This window comes from Zalophus californianus, chromosome 12, assembly GCF_009762305.2.
Source record: "Zalophus californianus isolate mZalCal1 chromosome 12, mZalCal1.pri.v2, whole genome shotgun sequence".
Lineage (NCBI taxonomy): Eukaryota > Metazoa > Chordata > Mammalia > Carnivora > Otariidae > Zalophus > Zalophus californianus.
Window position 1 is genome coordinate 9,971,417 of NC_045606.1, and position 18,577 is coordinate 9,989,993.

The 18,577-nt window shown below is 44.3% G+C and overlaps 1 protein-coding gene across 4 annotated transcripts in view; it reads right to left on the reverse strand.

The window, feature by feature from the left end:
* The window catches only part of HECW1 (HECT, C2 and WW domain containing E3 ubiquitin protein ligase 1), a 437,510-nt gene that overhangs the window by 42,644 nt on the left and 376,289 nt on the right, over positions 1–18,577 (reverse strand). For all 4 annotated transcript variants that reach the window (XM_027574949.2, XM_027574951.2, XM_027574948.2 and 1 more), the window contains 5 exons: positions 13,728–13,811; positions 13,170–13,279; positions 7,725–7,845; positions 6,628–6,741; positions 5,639–5,791 (listed from right to left, as the gene is read on the reverse strand). In XM_027574949.2, coding sequence (XP_027430750.2) covers positions 5,639–5,791; positions 6,628–6,741; positions 7,725–7,845; positions 13,170–13,279; positions 13,728–13,811 — 582 coding nt within the window. The remainder of the gene's footprint in view (positions 1–5,638; positions 5,792–6,627; positions 6,742–7,724; positions 7,846–13,169; positions 13,280–13,727; positions 13,812–18,577) is intronic.

Here is an 18,577-nt window from a genome sequence, read left to right on the forward strand (position 1 = left end):
AGAAGAGGCAGAGGCTTTCCGTCAGTAACAGGCAGTTTGGGCACTGTGCAGAGCAGAGTGCAAAGCTCCCAGGGGACATGTGGATTTACTGCTGACACTGTAAGGGCTGTAAAAATCACAGATGATAAAAAAGTGTGACCTCTGAGCAATTAATTGCACATGGAAGGTATGAGCCCTCTATTTTAATGGCCCTGTTACAAGGAAGTGACTAGTGTGGCTTGTGGAACAACACTCATTTATGCAGCCAATCCTCAAAGACACGTTATTTTGAACACCTCAAATTGGTAGGCATGTGCTAGAGTAAAAACAAGACGGACCCATCTGCTTGGGGGCTCAGCTAGCTCTGTAGGGGCACAGGAGACGGGGGTGAACCGGGAGGGCAGCCGGTGAGGTGAGGGCCAGCACCCGGGAGGTCACCGAGGAGGGACTCTACCCGAGCTCTGCACCTGCAGGGCTGAGGGTAGGACCTCCCTCCTGGTAGTGTCCACATCTACTGGGCAGGTGAAGCAGGAAGGGGCGGAGCTGACCTTGCTTGTCTGAAGGGCTTAGAGCCAGGACCTCAGAGCATGGCCTGTGAGACCAGGGAGCAGCATGCTGAACAGGAGCAGGGCACTTCCCCCACCCACCCTGTAGACAGGGCTTTATAGAAACAAATCTCAGTGTTCCGCATAGCTTTTCCCGTCCACCTTTGAGCAGAGTAGAGCTCCTTCTAGGAACCAACTCAGACTCCCCAACTTTGACAAGTATTTAGGCTGAACCCTCAGCCCATAGCAGGGCTAGACCCCCTGGCCACCCAGAAATCGAACATTTTGTTCACCACCCAAAGGAAGCACTAATTGTGGTGCCTCTCCTGTCCACTCATTCAGCACTGTTCAATAGAACTTTCTGCAGTGAATGAAATGTTCTAGGTTGCCATGATCCGGTATGGTAACCACTAGCCACATGTGAGTGTTAAGTACTTGAAGTGTGGCTAGTGCCACCGAAGAACTGAAATGTTCACTCTTTGATTTAATAGTCCTCCTGAATGACAGATTTGTTTTTATGTTATAGGTACTATGAGTCCTTAGGAAGATCACATTTCCCTCTGTGTTGGCTGCTAGGAAGCGTGCCAATTTTGGGTCCCATGCTCTCAAGGGCATATAATCTCATGGTGTGCATATCTTACACCCCTGCTCCTATGAAGCTTACTTTTCCAGGCGGAATCACACAAAACAGTACAGGACACAGAAGAAGGCCAGTGAAAGATAAAGACTAGAATAAAAAAAAAAAAAAAAAAAAGACCAGTGCAAGGATGCCTGCTCCAGCCATACCTGAGCAATGTTTCAATCCTGGGTGATGCTGGAATCCTGTAAACCTGACCAGTTTTCTCACTGTTTATTTCTGGTGTGTAGAACAAAAAGGCAGGCAGGAGGTGGGAGTCACTCCTCCTTCCAGGCAGACCCCTACCCAGGCCTGTTCTGCATCAGGGACAATTTCCAGCTTTACAAAATCAAGGCTGCGACCATGACGGGTCCTCTACGTGTGATGTATTGATCACAGCAAGAATCATCTTCCTGACAGCCCATGTGGATTGTGGGATAAAGAGTCCTGGGGAGTGAGGAAGGAAGGAGAGCCATGCACCTAGATCTGAGATCAGCCACAGTCCTGCCCATCTTGCTGGTGGGCGTGTGGCACCTGCTTTGAGATTTGAGAACTCAGGGTTCACTGATGAACTCCACCGCGGCATCAACCTCCCAGCTGCAGGAGTGACACGGACAAAGCCTCAGGCAGGGGCCTCAGGACCCACTTGTTGCCCACCCATTGTGCAAGGCTCATAGTGACTCCAAGGTGTGAGCCTTCCTTGGTGCCCCTCATTAAAATGTCTACAAAGGAGCCGACCGAACATTTGAGGGTACTTCGTTTTCTTTGCAAAACTATTTGCTGCTAGGCACAAGGACAGCTCCTAGGAAAATACCCAGAAGGAATAATCGCAGCATTACCATCTCACTGAGACACCCACAGCCCAGCAGGGCTTCCCATCTAAAGCAAGCTGTGCCCCGGTGACTCAAGTTTTCTCAGCCACGGCTGTGACCACCCAAAGGAAACTTGCTCCCTGCTCCCAGGCCCCTACAGTGCTGATGAAAGAAGAGTCAGACTCCACGTGAGGTTCACTGTATAGTCTGGCACCTGTGCTGGTTCTGCATCCCTGCCTCTCCACCAGCCCAGGGTGCAGGGGACTGGAGGTTTAGAGTTGCAGCCTTGCATCAGAGGGCAAGTCCCTGCTCATTTTATGACAATTCGCCATCCAATGTGCAGCACTACAGGGCCCTCATCTGCCTGGGCTCTGTGGAGACTGTCAGTTGCTCAGAAAGCTACCTGCAATTTTGTTCCAGGCTGCACAGCAAATATACTCAACATGAATGGGAACCTCAGCAGATGAAAGTCTCCATGCCCTTTCCTTTGGAAAGACAGCGGTTAGTTAGCACCTCCAGGGTAGGTACTTCTGGGCCTTTGACATTTATAAAGGCTTCAGCCAGAGAACTCTGCTAATGCTTGCAACATCCCCGTTTAACAGTTTCCTTCCTCACTGCAATGAAGTATAACTTACACATTGACACGTCTGTCTTCAGTCCCTCAGTGTCAGAGATGAGCAGAAGGCAACTGAATCAGGTCGAGAGCAGGGGCTGGGCAGCAGGCTAGCCACCCTCCCCAGTGGAAAGTGACTGAGGCCACTCTCAAGTAGCAAGCCACAAGTCCAGTGAGTCTTGTGATTCTCATTAGGCCCTTGTCTGTGGCCTTACTCCATGTTTGCACTAAAATGTGCTTGACTGCAAGGTTCCCTTCAAAACATTGGGTCCCTACACATCCCCTCTGCCTCCACCTCTCCAGACTGCCTCGCCCTTCCCCAGCAGGTGTCTCCTGACCACCTTCTGCTCCCACCAGGGTGCTCCTCCCTGGTCATGCTCCTCCCAGGAGCTCAGCTCTCTGGTTGCTCCTTCTTAGCTTTCTCAGGGACCTGTGAGTCTGCCCATGCCTTGCGCATCCACGTTGTCCACCTTCTTGTGGGCCTTGGCTCTGCTCATCTTCTGCACGAGCTCTGAGGGCTCTCATCTTCTCCCAAAGCTGAGCCACTCTGCCATCTCCCAAATCTCAATTTCTAGCCCGGCTGCTTTCTAGCTAACCAGGGCCATAGTTTTACTTACATAATATATCAGTCTGTCCTTACTGAAGAAACTGCAAACTACCTGCCAAAGAGTGAACTCCTCATCTTTCCTCTAAACATCATTTAGGGGCGCCTGGGTGGCTCAGTCAGTTGAGCATCTGACTCTTGGTTTCGGCTCAGGTCGGGATCTCGTGGTGGTGAGATCGAGCCCCGTGCTGGGCTCTGCACTTGGTGTAGAGTCTGCTTCAGATTATTTCTCCCTCTTGCTCATGTGCTCTCTCTCTCTCAAATAAGTAAGTAAAGAAGTAAAATCTTTGAATATTGTTTACGTCACATAACTCCTAGTATCAGTCCACCCAACCAGGCCACTCTGGACACATACTATGCCTCTCTCCCTCCCTCACCTCTATATTACTTCAGTGAACCAACCAACTAGTTCAATCTCTTCTCCCTCCAAGATGCCCCTCAAGTCAGTCTCTTCCTTCCTTGGACACTACCTCTGCCTGAGTTTGAACCCCTTGACTTCTCAACAGTTTTAGGGCTGGTCTTACTCTTTCCAGTCTCACCTCCTCAAACGTGTCTCCACGCAATGGCAAGATTTACTCTTCAAAACCACAAGTCCAATTACAGTATTCTCCATATAGGGTATGACCATCTGCCTCTCTCTTTTGTCCCCAGCCCCACTTCCCATCACAACCCTGAGGTCATTCTCTGCTCTGATGTGTCTATGCTGCTTGCCGAAGGCTCCGTTCCCTCTCATGCCTTTCAATTCTTAATTCCCATTTTGGCTCCTGGGCATATCTTCTCTCCCCTTCTCTGCCGAGACTGGGTATAATCATCCCCTCTTTTTGTAAGATCCCCTGGCTTCACTCCCCACACACCAACCCCTACCTTGGGTGGCGTGAGACAGTTTCCTTGTGATTTAATACAATTCTCAGGCTTATGTATGCATCCTAGGCTTACGCACACAGGGTTTTAAGACATTGTAGCATAGTTTTTGCTCTACTCATGTGCTGCTCCCATTACCACTCCACCACTCCTTGGGGGAAAGAGCTTGCTCATTTCATCTTTGTATCTTCCTGGCACATAGAATGTGTTTGGTTTATAACTGCTAAATTAATGAAGGCATCCCCACAACACCTTAGCATGGTCATATGTGGCATAATATTCGAGGAAAATATTTCTTCATTGATTACCGATTGTAATTCATGACTTCTAAGACACCATCTTAAATGTCATGCTCACAAACTAAGGGAAAATTGAGGGATCGTATTAAGGATGATCTGTGTATGTACGTACTCTTGTGTCATGCGTGCTACAGCACTCTCTACTGTTGGAATGAACCCTGCCTGATGTGACCGACCTAAGTCAGAGCCGGCATTCAATTCTCAGGGCCATAAATCCCCTTAATGTGCTCTACCTCTCCTGCCTCTGTGTTTCTGCCTCATAGACTTCAGCATCCACTTATTGATAAATGACAGGAAAAGGAACAATAATGGGCAAATTTTGGTTCTTCACTTGTGCCAAACACTTAATGTAGATACACTGCTGCCTCAGCTCAAGAACTTCAAGGCTAAGAGTTTTTAGAGAGAGAAGGCATGTGCAATAGCTGGAAGTCTTAGCAGAGGTGGGTTATTCTGATGCTATAAACCAAAATACAGGCATTTGGGCTCTAAGCCAGGAGGCCCGGGATCACGCCAGGAGCTCCCTTCCCCAGCAGCCATCACAACACATCATAAATGAGCAATGTTAAATAAGAACCCACATTAGCAGGTTCCAGGACTCATTTCCCTCTTAACAGCAGGAGCTCCTACAGTGAGAGTAAGAATAATTTTCAAATCAGGTGTGGTGGTGCCACAGCAGGAAAAAGCTGGCATCCTAGATGTCCCATGCAACTTTCCGGAGACTTCTAATGCCCGTATCTGAGGAATCTCACACACAGAATGGCATGCAATGGACTGATAGTTATTTTCTTACACATCTCAGTAAGTGGTAATAGATGCCTCCACAAAAAAGAACCAAAGAGATAATGGGTTTTCAAGCCAGGAGGATGTTCAGCAGCCTTACTTCACAGTAAGATGCAGAAGCTGATGTCTACAGTGCTAGGGCCGCTGGTCCCCAGTCAAAAAATTTCAAACCCATGAATACCGCCAAAGACTCTTATAATTTTAGTAGACTTTTCAACATTTGGTAAGAATTGCAACATTCATCTAGGTCTATTTACCTTAGTGTTTCCTCAGAAGGCAATTACTGGATCTTACATCCATTTGCCATTGATAGTACATTTGCAGTGTCTCTAGTAATTTATTTCATGTTCTGGGCGAAAACTAACAGAATCTTCCTTCTAGGCCTTTGTTGTTCCCTTTCATTACCCCTCTTAATATCTGGCCCACTGCTCTAAACAAGAAACAGTGCTGCTCAAGTCAGTACTACTGACTTCTGACTAGGAAAGACCAGAAGTTTCAAGCATAAGAAAGCAAGCCTCCCAGATCTTACCATTCAAGATGGTTTTCCACAAATGCTGACATGGGGCTGATCTGCACTGTGTAGGTATCATTTGCAGAGTACTCAAAGAGTCCGTAGTAAGGGTTGAATAGCTCCTGAGACAAAAGGAAGAAGAACTCTCTCGAAGGACCACTGTAGTCCAGGCTGCAAAGGAAGCAGAGGTCCAGGAAGCTCGTTACATGTCGGGGGTAGGGGCCTGTTTCTATCCAAGTGCTGGTGTGTTCTTTCAGAGTCAGTGCAGGGAAAGCAGAGAACAGCCTTTGTTCCTTACAGTGGATCCCTGTGGGAGCATAATTTGCTGTAGAAAATGAGGATGCAGTTTAGGGATGTTTCTTACTAGATGTCCATGAATAAATTCTCAGGGCAGTGTTTCTTAACCTTTATTCAATCATATGACACCTATTGGATCAAACACACAGCTGGCCCATGAGAAAGAAGGACCTTGCTGTGAGAGGCATAAAAGGGTTTCCCATGATAGTACATGTGTGTGAATTGAAAACACTTCCAAGTTTTTTCTGATATGCCCTCCCAGGTAGGCTTGTCTTCCACTGTTGAGGTAGTTTGTTTTTTTTTTTTTTTTTTACAAAATCACTGAAAGGCTATGAACAATTCGCTATGTAGTTATATGTGTGCACTCTAGGAGGAGGAGCTTTTTGATCAGATACTCAGGAGTGTACACCACCTGAAAAAGATATAATAGCTGAAGTCTGTATTTTTGGCTTAGTGTATTTTTTGCACGGTATAAGTGTGTAAGCTCAGACTCTAGCACATGCCAATAATCTTGGGCTTTTGAAGAACACGAATTCTAAAGCTTGGCAATACCGGAAGAGAGAAAGACCCCTGGAAGGACATGATCAGAATCACCTTGGGGCAAAGGCTAAGAGCCACCCTCTTCTTTCTTGAGAAAAATCACCAAGATCTGCTGACTCTGGCCTGCCCACATTGAATGAGGTGTCTGCATAAAACCGCTGGTGCCTCACCCCTCCTCTCCAACAAAGGTGATGTACAGCTTGTTTCGCTGAAGCTCCTTCCGGGAATAGGCCATCACCTGATTGAAGGTTCCCTCCAACAGATGGTCCCGACGAATGATGAGCCTGGGGAGAAGCCATATGGGCAGTGAGTAGCGGCTCTGAGCTCTGATGTTGGAGAGTGTTCTAGATGAGTTGTGAGTGCCCGAGCTTATGGTCTCACTCTCTGGCCTCTCCAAACGAGGTGCAGATTCCATGAGTTCAGCAATGGATTTATTTTAATGCTCTTTTCAAAACACTGGGAGCACATGTACATTTTTATAGTCGGATGCACTCCATCATATTGGACTACTTTTAGGATTCTTTTGATCAATTCCAAAGGCTCTCTCTAAGTTGGATTCCTGAGTTTAGATTTAAATTTTATTTATTTATTTATTTTTTAAAAAGATTTTCTTTATTTATTTGAGAGAGAGAGAATGAGAGAGAGAGAGCACATGAGAGGGGGGAGCGTCAGAGGGAGAAGCAGACTCCCCGCCGAGCAGGGAGCCCGACGCGGGACTCGATCCAGGGACTCCAGGATCATGACCTGAGCCGAAGGCAGTCGCCTAACCGACTGAGCCACCCAGGCGCCCCTGATTTAAATTTTAAAGACGAAAATAATAAACCCAGAGGGGGAAAAATGTAACTATTCACTTAGACCTCAGTTACAAAGTTACAGAATCCATGAATTTGACTAATGAGTTAAATTTGTCCCAAGAATAAGTAAGAGGAAATACACAATTTTTTTTTTTTTGTAATTTAGTTCAAGATTCTTGGTTTTCTGAAAAGGTTTACCATTAATTTTATATATGCCTGTGTCTGAAATCTGTTTTTTTTTATCTCTCTCCTTCTCTTCTCTTTCCTTCCTTCTTGCTTCTCTTCCAATTTAACTTCCTTTCTTCTTTCTTCCCAACTTCTTTTTTTTCAACCTTCCTCCCTTCTATGAACATGACTGTTACCACACCATGGAATCCAATCTCCAAAAAGTATCACAGAGGCATGGCGGCGGGGGGGGGAAGGATAGGAACATCTAGCATCTGAATTCAGTGACCAAGCCCTGGAGCACTCACTTAATTTTCCCTGGACCCTGACCAAATCCTTTGGCTTCCAGTTTTCGGTAGAAATTGCGGAGCTTGGCCTCAAAGTCTCTCCGGTAGGGTGAAGGGGCTCTTGCACTGGCTCTCTGTAAGCCTGCAGAGAGAAGCACATGGTCTGAAGGTCATCACTGATATGTGGAGCAATGTTAGAAGAAGGGCCAACCAGAGATACATTCCTATATCTTCTTATTTTTCTTCTCAAAAAAGTTTCCCTTGATTTCCATTACTTTCAGTTTCTTTTATAATAAATGGAAATAACATAATAAAGAGAAAAGTGAATTCTGATGACAGTAAACATTTTTGTCTTCCAGGCCACTTCAAGTTGTATTTCTCTTAAAAATACCTTGGTGAGCATATTTGCTGGCTTAATTGTACTTAAATAGTCTAAATCCACAAATCAAGCTAGTCTAAATTTTTCTTGCATGAGTTTTTATGTTATATGTGATTGTAACGAGGCAACTCAGACTAACACATGTGTATGTCACACTTCTCTAACTATACTGACCCTCAAATAAACACAGGGGTCCAGTAGGGCCCAGAGCATTGAGGAATTTACATTAGATTATCTTGCATCATAGAAGAAACATTTGTAATAATAATAATAATAATAATAATAATGACTTGTTGATTTTATAGAAGAGAGTTTTTGTATCACTTAGAATGCTTTGTGAATGCTTTATTAGTCTTATATACATTTTAATGAGAAAAGGAGTGGAAAAAATAACATTCTTCTCCGGGTTTTACAGATGGCCAGAATCATGGCTTGCCCTTTCACTAACTACTATTTTCCAGGTATCGAATTAATATTCTAAAGAAGATTGATACCAACAAACTCACAGGAAAGAGAATATAATTACAAGTTGAGATGATTGCTACCCATGAAGGAAAGGAACTCAGTCCTTTGATATCACAGAACACTCTGGCCAAATTCGGGAAGGCTTCCCTGGGGAATATCTGAAGAATAAGTAAGCATGAATTACACCGAATTAGTTGGGTAAGGCTTCCATTTAACTAAGACAAGAGATGAGCTGGGAGAAGAGCAATCTAGGTAGAGGATCAGCATGTGCAAAGGTACTGCAGCAGAACAGAAAGTGGTGCTCCAGTTTATCTGGAGCACAGGGTACAAGGATCAGAGTGATGCAAAACAAGGCTTGAGAGGTGGGTAGATGATCAAACAGGATAAGGTCCATTCTGCTAAACAGTTTTGTTTAATACTAAGCACAATAGGAAGCCATTGCACGAGGACTGACGTGATGACCCTTGAGTTATGAAAACATCAGGCTTTCCGCAGTAGAGAGAAAAATGAGAGGACTGGGGTGGGTTTAGGAAGCTTAAATTGGACTAGGGTGGTGTCAGTGGAGGTGAGAAGGGGATAAACTGAGATGTGTTTAGGAGGCAATGAACTGGACATAGGCAAGGAGGGAGAGGTGGGCTTTAGATTTTGTACTTGAAGGGACTGCAGTGATAGTCGTTGAGATGGGGTACAATGGAAGAAGAACAAATCTGTAGGGGAGAGCATGAGCTCGGCTTTTGATGGTGCTGCTTTTGAATGTTCAATTGGAAAGAGACACGGTTTGAGAGAGAGAAGAGAAGACACCTGGGACTGAGTCTCGGGCATGGTAGGCAGTGAAGGATGAGTCTGCATCAGTGGCCAAAGACGTAGTTGAAATGCGTACTGTAGTGTCACAGAAGCTTACTGAAGGGGTAACTCAAGAGGGAGAGCAGTCGGTGATGTCACACGTGGCTTAATGTTAAATGTGAGAATTACTCACTGGACTGTGTGTCTGGAGGTCATGGTGACCTTACTGAAGACACCTCCTCTAATGCACTGGTGTCGAGTGGAAGGAGGGGTCGGCTTGGTAGGCTTGGTAGGCTTGTAGAATCGGTAGCAGGCATTTGAGAAAATGTCTACCTAATGGCTTCAGTTTTCTTAGTGAAGGGAGAACGGACATCATTTGCTAGGAGAGACACAGAGTTTTGAGGGGAGCATAAACATTCGAGATAGCAGTGGAGGGGCACCTGGGTGGCTCAGTCAGTTAAGTGTCTGACTCTGGATTTTGGCTCAGGTCATGATCCCAGGGTTGTGAGATCAAGCCCTGTGTCAGGCTCCATGCTAGGCATAGAGCCTGCTTAAGATTCTCTCTCTCCCTCTCCATCTGCCCCTCCCCCTGCTTGTATGCGCTCTTTCTCTCTCTGAAAAAGAAAGAAAGAAAGAAAGAAAATAAATAGCAGTACAGAAGTTTACCTAGGAAATGTGGTAGAGTTTTCTTTTGGGTGTTCAAGGTCCAGGTGAGGTGAGAGATGACTAACTTATATCTGTAATCTGCCCTGTCAGATGAATTTGCCCAAGAATGCCTGAGCATAGATGTAGAGGAAGCAGATAGCATGTGTAACTAGGGGCAGAGTTCTGCAAACAAAATGGAGAGGACTGGGGAGTTTAGGCCACTGGCACAGATGTCACCAAAAAAATGAACTGTGGAATCTATGCTGGGTAAGGGAAGAACAGAAAGGAAAGGAGAGACATGCATGAACTAGAGGTCCTGATGAGGACAAAGGACAGTAATGGGGAGAGCAGTTGAACCAGCATGTTGGATGGGAGTAAGATGCTTGAGTCAGTGATTTTAGAGATGACAACAGGGGTGGGAAAGATGGCTGTGGGAACCAGTGGTTGCAGTGGGGGGAAGGTCACTGCAGACCAGAAATTCCAGAAACCAGGAGGCCAGGGAAATGAATGGGTGTCCTTGTGTATGTTGAAGTCATTCAGGACGATGGAAGGACTTGGGAAGGAGAGTGAGACTATGAGACAGTGACCACAGTCTTTGAGAATCAGAGAAAGGCCGGTAGATGACAGCATTTGGGGGTGGTTGGGAGAGACAGCTGAGCAGTATAAGCAAGGAAGCGTGAAGGTCACCAGCCTCACCTTTGCGCCCCCCTGTACCTGAGGTGTAAGGGAACCAACAGGCACCACTTGAAAAGAGCTATCCTCAGTGAAATTCTAAGTTTCAGGCTACAGGTTGAACTAGAATACAAGTCTGTAGGAGAGTAGCATTTTCTGCCCAGTAGAAAGCAGTATATTTTATAATATGACTTTTATTACTGCTGGTACTACCACTATGCCCATGATCACTACTGTGTATTTTTCTAGTAATTTATGCTTTACAAAGTACTTTGGCATAAATATCTATGATTTGCTATCTCTGTAGTACCCAGGTAAATTTCATGAAGGTCTGGAAAAATGGGAATTATAAAATTTAACATCAAAATATTTGGATTACATAATCTAGGACCCCATGGTCAGAGCTAGGAGAATTAAGAATTAAAATGAATTGGATGATTGTTTGGGTTCATGGGATTAGTAATGCCTCATTAGGAAAGTTGATTCCTTTTATAAAAGTTATGCAAGTAATTATCATTTAGCAAATAACTCTTTATTCTCTCTTATTTTTCTACCTGTAATATGATATCTCCCCCATGTAATGATGTTAAAATCATACTCTACTGTCAAATGTTTGGACCAAAGTACAGATACTTTATCAGGCTGGGCAGTATCTACCACAAAATGACAGATCATTATGCAGGCCAATAGATGCCCCCAAATGGAAGGCTCTGCTCCCCAAAAGTGTGCATTGGAAACATTTGACTGTCCTGACGTTGGCTGGGGCAAAGCTCCTCAACCTTCTTTTCTCAGGTCAGGGCATCTCAATTATGTTGTGTCCTTAATAACGCCTTTGGTGCACTGGTTTGGAGGAAGTGATGAGGAGGAGACCGACTTAGAAACAGATTTTAGCAATTAACAAAACTACCTCTAAGAGATAGTTCTGAGTGACATGACTTGGAGGAGCCAAACTAAGATCCTCGTTTTAGAGACCTGCGGCAGTACCAAGTAATGCTGAGTGAGACATCCCTTCTGAGGGACTGAACACACTACTAAATTCTGTATCTCTTGTGAATTTCTCCAGTGGCTTCAAAAGCCACGCTTGGACTCTGACTCTAGAGGCTGTGAGATACAAACCTACTAGATTTTTATTTTACTATTTTTTTCTTTTTCTTTCTTTCATTTTTTTAAATTAAGCTCAATTAGCCAATATATAGTACATCACTAGTTTTTTTTTTTATTATGTTCAGTTAGCCATCATTAGTTTTTGATGTAGTGTTCAACAATTCATTAGTTGAGTCTAACATCCAGTGCTCATCACATCATGAGCCCTCCTTGATACCCATCACCCGGCTATCCCATCCCCCAACCCTCCTCCCTTCTGTAACCCTCAGTTTGCTTCCTGGAGTCCAGAGTCTCTCATGGTTTGTCTCCCTCTCTGATTTCTTCCCCTTCAGATTTGTACATCATTAGTTTTTGATGTAGTGTTCAATGATTCATTAGTTGCGTATAACACCCAGTGCTCATCAGATCACATGCCCTCCTTACTTCCTATCACCCAGTTACCTACCTACTAGATTTTAAAAACTAAATCCCTTTACTTTTAAAGTTATAAAAAGGAATTTGAGTTTACCACCAAGACTCTGAACAAGGTGGTATTGTAAACCAAACAACTGAGGAAAAACTCTCCAATATCTGGGTCCCACTTGGGAGTATGGATTTTACTTAAACTAGTTATTTTGATGAACCTGGGAGCAGTATCTTCTTTTTTCACTAAAGAGTTCAGTAGACATTTCCTTATTTGAAATGGAAAATATGTATAAAGAATTTCTGTATCATGAGTAAATTAATCCTAATACACAAAGGAAACTCTAGGGGAACAATTGCGCATATAAGAAAACTCTTCAGCGTCTTCATGGGGGAATGTTATGGTGGTCCCTAGTAACCATATCACCGAGCAATTCCTTTACACCTTAGCAAAAAGTTACGAAAACTGGTATCTAATAACATTCTGAGTCATATGGCAGAATGTTTCATTCAGAAAGGGCTCTTCCCTTCTAAATGCCTGCAGAGTACCTTGGAATACAAAAGCAATTTAGAGCAGGGGTCAGCAGACTTTTTCTGTGAAGGGCCAGATAGTAAATATTTTAAGCTTTTGCAGCCATCCGGTCTCATCGTTACTACTCATCTCTGCTGTTGTAGTGTGAAAGTTGCTATAGAAGATATATAAATAAACAGGTTTGGCTGGGGTCTGATAAAATTCTATTTACAGACACTGAAATTTGCATTTCATATAGTTTTCACATGTCATGAAATACTGTTTTTGTAAAAAAAAATTCAAATTATTTAAAAATGTAGAATGCATTATAACAAAAACAGGCAGCAATTTGTCAACACCCAATTTTGGCAGTGTGCTTTCAGTCAGAAAACTGAGAGGGAAGAAGGGAGAGAGGACATATATACAACTGCCTCTGTTCCACCTTCATCTGGTGGAAACACAGATGGCCGCTTACAGGAGACAGAATGCCAGATACTCAAGTTACCTGGGGAGTTCTGAGGTGAGGAACAGGGTGAACAGCGGGGAGAGAAGCTGTACCCAGGGTGGAAGGCAGCCTGCAGTGGGACGTAGGACATAATCTCTTCTTCAAAGAGACTGCAAAGTAAGGAAAAAAGAAGAGGAGGAGGAATAAGAAGAAGAAGCAGAGGAGAAGGAAGAAGAAGAGAGAAAAAAAGTTAGTTTTCTGTCCATGAGAGAATATTCATGAATTGGGGTCATAGTCGTTACAGTTCTCACAAGGCAACAAAAGCACTTTGGTTCACTTAGACAGGCACATGCCAGCATACAAATTCTCAGTGTTATTTTAAACCCTAATTAATCCTGAAATAATAGAGTCTCCATCAAGTGCCACACACAGTTCTTGATACCCCAGTTGTAAATGTAAAGAAGGCGATGGAGAGCAGGTCCAAGGGTGGGGGCCCTACTTTCGTTGTAGCCAGTAGAATCCTCTAAAACAAATGGTGAGGGTTTCGGTCATAGCTGTAGTGGAGGAAGACTGCCCAGAGCAGCCTTTCCAAGAAGTGTTTCAGGCTTAGCCCCTTACCTCAGCAAAATGACTAGATCTGCATCACAGGACAACTTTTCAAGCCCATGATTACCCTCAGTCCGAATGTAATGGATTTTCTCCCTAGAATAATGTGGGAAATAAAGTAAGAATTACCAACAGATAAGCTAGGGAATAAATCCCATTCTGACTCATTTTTTTCTCTGCCAATATGGCTGACTAGCGATGTTCTAATGTCCAGTGAATTTTGTGGCATTTTAAGTTCCTGTGGCAGGTTCCCATGATGCTCTACAAGGGATCATCCATCCTCAGAAGCACACACGGATGGAAGCTGAAGAACTCAACAAAGGTAGGTCCTCCCATAGCTATGACAGTCAGGAGTGAAGCTGGGTAAGGAGAGCTGCTGGAGGACTGTTGTGGGCTCACGGTGTCTTGGGAGCCATGGGGGGGAAAGAGCCTGAGAAACCTTGTGCCTGATGGAAAATGTATAATGCCACACTGGGTAAGAGAGGGTCTGGCATCTAGAATACCAGAGTCTCCCAGGTCAGTCGGAGCACAGGCATCAATTTCTCTGTTCAATTAATAATTTGCATTCTGATCTCTCTCATGACCTCCAACTCCAACCTGACAAATTATTCCAATGACTCTAGAAAAAAAATATAACATTTATTTTGATCAAATGAACTTTGTACTTTGATTCTCTGACATTCAAATATTATAAATGCCACAGCCAAGAATCATTCCATCGTATGCAGGCTTCAAAGAAGTTAAATTTTCCTCCCTTTCTTGAAGAGATGCCACAGAAATCTGAGAAGACTTAATGTTTTTTAATATTTAACTCTTTTTTTTGTTAAAAATTTTATTTTGAGACTATTTTATGTTTTTATTGTTATTATTTTTAAAGATTTTATTTATTTCTTTGACAGAGAGAGATATAGCGAGAGCGGGAACACAGGCAGGGGGAGTGGGAGAGGGAGAAGCAGGCTTCCTGCTGAGCAGGGAGCCCAATGCGGGGCTCCATCCCAGGACCCCGGGATCATGACCTGAGCCAAAGGCAGACGCTTAGCGACTGAGCCACCCAGGCTCCCCTATTATGAGATGGTTTTAGAATCACATGTAGTTGTAGGAATTAATGCAGAGCCATCCAGTATACCCTATACTCAGTTTCCTCCAATGTTTGACTTTTTAAAATATCTATTTATAAAAATACTGCAGATACAAATTTTTCCTCTCTCTGATTATAATAATGTGAATCCAAACCTTCATCATTACTTGCACATTTTCGGGCAAGAATAAAACAAACTTGACCTTTTGGGGTGTGTACTTTTTAAGAGGGAAACTTTGTGGCCTCTAAAAAGATACACAAAATAAGATTAAACAGAGAAATGCATCGTGACCCAAGCTCTCAGTATAGGTAACGTACCATTGCAGCAAAGGCTATTGCCAAAACCTGGGGGTGCTCATAGTGTCTTCTCTGACTGGGGGTTTGAAAAATGGAGCAGAACCGTCCACACATCATTTTGCAGGGAGGATTTGGAAGCCCAGCCTCCTCCACCACCTGTTTCTCCCTTCATGTCCGTATGCTCTCGATTCCATGTTCCTGAGCTTTGGCCCTAAATCCTGATACCACCTCACAGACCTCTTATTTGGAAGACTTTTGTGGATCTGCTCCCCTGGTTTACTGACTCAGCCCCACAAAGGACTCTCAAATTTATGTTCTCCCAATGACAGTGCCCCTGGGGCAGATCATCCCGTTGCCCCAAGGGACCTATATGTGGGTAAGCCCCTGGTCTCCTTGTCTGGGTGAAAAAAACAGGGAGAACGTTCTAGGGATTGCCCTTTGGTCCCTGAGGAAATGAAGTCCAAAGGGGGTCAACTCCACTAGGGCAGCAAAGTGCCCACAGTAAGTGGCACTGCCCCGCCCTGGTTCTATTATCCCACCACTTACATGAACCACATCCGTGCATCAGAAAGCCAAGCACAGTTTTCTGAGACTTTCAGTGGCTCTCCACAGGACGTTGCACTTTCTGTCATGTGTATGAAAATTTCATGCAGACCCAGTGGTCTGGGGGCCTCCAGATGCCGCCGGAACTCAATCCCAAAGGTACTGGAACTGGGAAAGATCTCTAAAGGCTAGAATGCCAGATGCCTCTCTTACATATACCCCTGCCCACCAGGAAAACTCCAGTGCAAAACTCTCCCCAGGGCTCAGTTCAGTAGAGCCACCTGCCTCCTTGACATCTGGACATCTCCTCTTGTGGCCTCCAAGACTTCAAAACTTGCTACCCAAATGAAATCCTTGACGTTCTTTTATCACTATCACTGAATTCTGATCTTGCCCTTTGTGGCCTTTAACACATTCTATAGTTATATATGGCTTAAAAAAAAAAAAGTCAAACTTGTCTATCATCTGCCTTCCTCAATAGATAGCAAGTACCATGCAAAGTAGGGCCAATGTCTGTTTTGCTTTGCTACTGCATACACAGTCCTACTGCAATTCTGATTCAGAATCCTGGCACAATAAAAGCACCAGCTGAAGGAAGAATGAATGAAGGAGAGCTGCTACCCCTGACCCTTAAAGTGAACAAATGTCATTAACCTCTGGGTTTTCTTGCTCCATCCTCCCTCTCCACATGTGGCTTCCTTAGGATTCACTGTTGTCTGCTGAACAGTTTTCTGAGGACTCACCCTCTGCCCCCTGACCCAGGAACTGGCTTTGTGGACCCAAGATAGTGAATCCATGGCTCCCTGAGAATAGCAATGGTGGAACAGGGGTCACAGCCCCACTTGGAGACCACGGAGCAAGCAGTAATTTCTTCCCCTGAACAGTATCATGGGGAAAGAAGGTGCTCTTTTCAACCTTTGGACCTTTGAAATGGAGCTGACTCACCCTCACGTCCCATCCAGGGGCAAGCACAGGCCCGGTTACAGCAAGTAGTGGTTCCTGTAAGCCTGACTCCCTGCAGAGCAATTTCTTTCTCTTGTTCTCCCTTTTTAATTCCATAGCCTCTTAGTTACTGTGGGCCTTCTGCTTTTGATGAGATATTTGGGTTTTCATCCTGAGCCTACAGGTCCTTAAAGGAATCCAAAATCTGAAAGAAGAAGCTATTAGTTTCTATACTAAATAATTGCCAAGATTTTTCCAATTCCAAGATGCCTTAATTCCAAGTTCCCCCATATCAGGAAAATCGTAATTGTGTAATTCTGCACTGCAACAAAGCCTTTAAGGTTTCTTGAATTTTGTTATCATGTGGTACTATGCGATAGCGCTGAAGATAGTTTACTTTCGCTCTTTTACCCACGGGATTGCATTTTTCACTCTTAAAACGACTTAAATGAGACTCTAGTGCCTTTGGTGAGTTTAAATTCCTCCAAAAAATTAGCTGTGAACTCATTACTTACTAATAGAATCATAACATAAAAAATGTTCAAGAGCAGCAGTCTCTCAGAAACTTTTCAGATAGTACAACTCCTCTGAAAATTCTTCGGAAATTCCCTTAAATTATGATATACTGTGAGTCAGATGACCCATATGACTGAGTATGGCATTGCCTTCTGTGGCACCGTAATAAAATGGGCAGAGTTGAACAGAAGTGGAAGTGACAATCACTCATGCTAAGTCTCATCTGTTCATGCTAAAGCTCTTTCATTCACTCTAAAGGTAGTTAGTGTTTCTTAGCTTCAAAGTAGAGGACTAGGTTCGGAGGGGCAGAGTGATACAAAGGCAAAGACCAGGGGGTCCTGCTCTAAGGAGCTTACATATCGTAGGGAGACATCAGTACAGACAGCATTCAAGAGATAATGGAAAAATACACTAAAAGGACAAAAAAGGAATGCTATCAAAGCAAGGCAAGAGAAGCACTGAAGTATGCCTAGGTCAGTGAATCTTTGCATTTGGTTTTGAGCCTTTAAAATGAGTTGAGAGGTCCTTGAGAGAAAAGCCATTCCCGAGAGGGAAGAAGTAGGAGAGAGCAAAGGCTGGTGGAGGTGGAAGATCCTAGAAGGAAAAAATTAGCATGGGATGGAGAGTTAGGTTAGGGCCAGACTTCGGAGACCATGGAAACTGTGCTTAGAGATCCCGACTTTATTTTACACACAATGGGAAGCTTTTTTGAAGGCCAGGAGTAAGATGATTTATTCTGTGCTATAAGAAGGTAATTCTGTCCTAGACCGAGGGGACATCTTCTAGGAGATCCCTACAAAATCCAGGAGAGGAATGCTGAGCACCCAAACACAGGCCGTGATAGGGAAGAAAAAAAAAAAAAAAGGCTGGAAGACAAAGTGAGGAGGCAGGTGTTTGGATGTGGAGGCAGAGAAAGAGGCAAGAGGGGAGATCCGGCAATGCGGAGGACAGTGATTCTAATTCACACAGAGTAAAAAGCAGGGAAAAGAGGCGTCCGTGAGGGTGTGTGGGTGTGTGTGGGGAGAATAGTGAATGACCCACCCTGACAGGAGTGATAGGAATTTGAATAGCAGAGGGGCTATTTCAGGTGTTGGTGATTCACTGAGGAGGTCAAACCAGAGTACTACAGTTGTCAGCGAGATTCAAAAGCCCACCAAACGGGAGATGAGGAGTCAGAGGTAGTCAGTGACTGCACTCCCACCCGCCTTCCCTGATCCTTTACAAACCTACCTATAAAAGCATCTCCACAGTGCCCACAGGGAAACTCTGTATCTGAGGAGATCAAGGGTATATATGGGCTGAATAACATGCTCAGGTCGATGGTCTCTCAGAGCTGAAGCAAGAATTCAAACTGCAAGGGGACACACTTAACCATCATGTACAGCCAGCTTCCAAAGTGCTATGTAGTCAACTGAAGCAGAGAGTTACCTGGATATCTTGGGGAGAAAGTGGGATTTAAGTTCACTTTGGGTGGCTATCCTTTCCA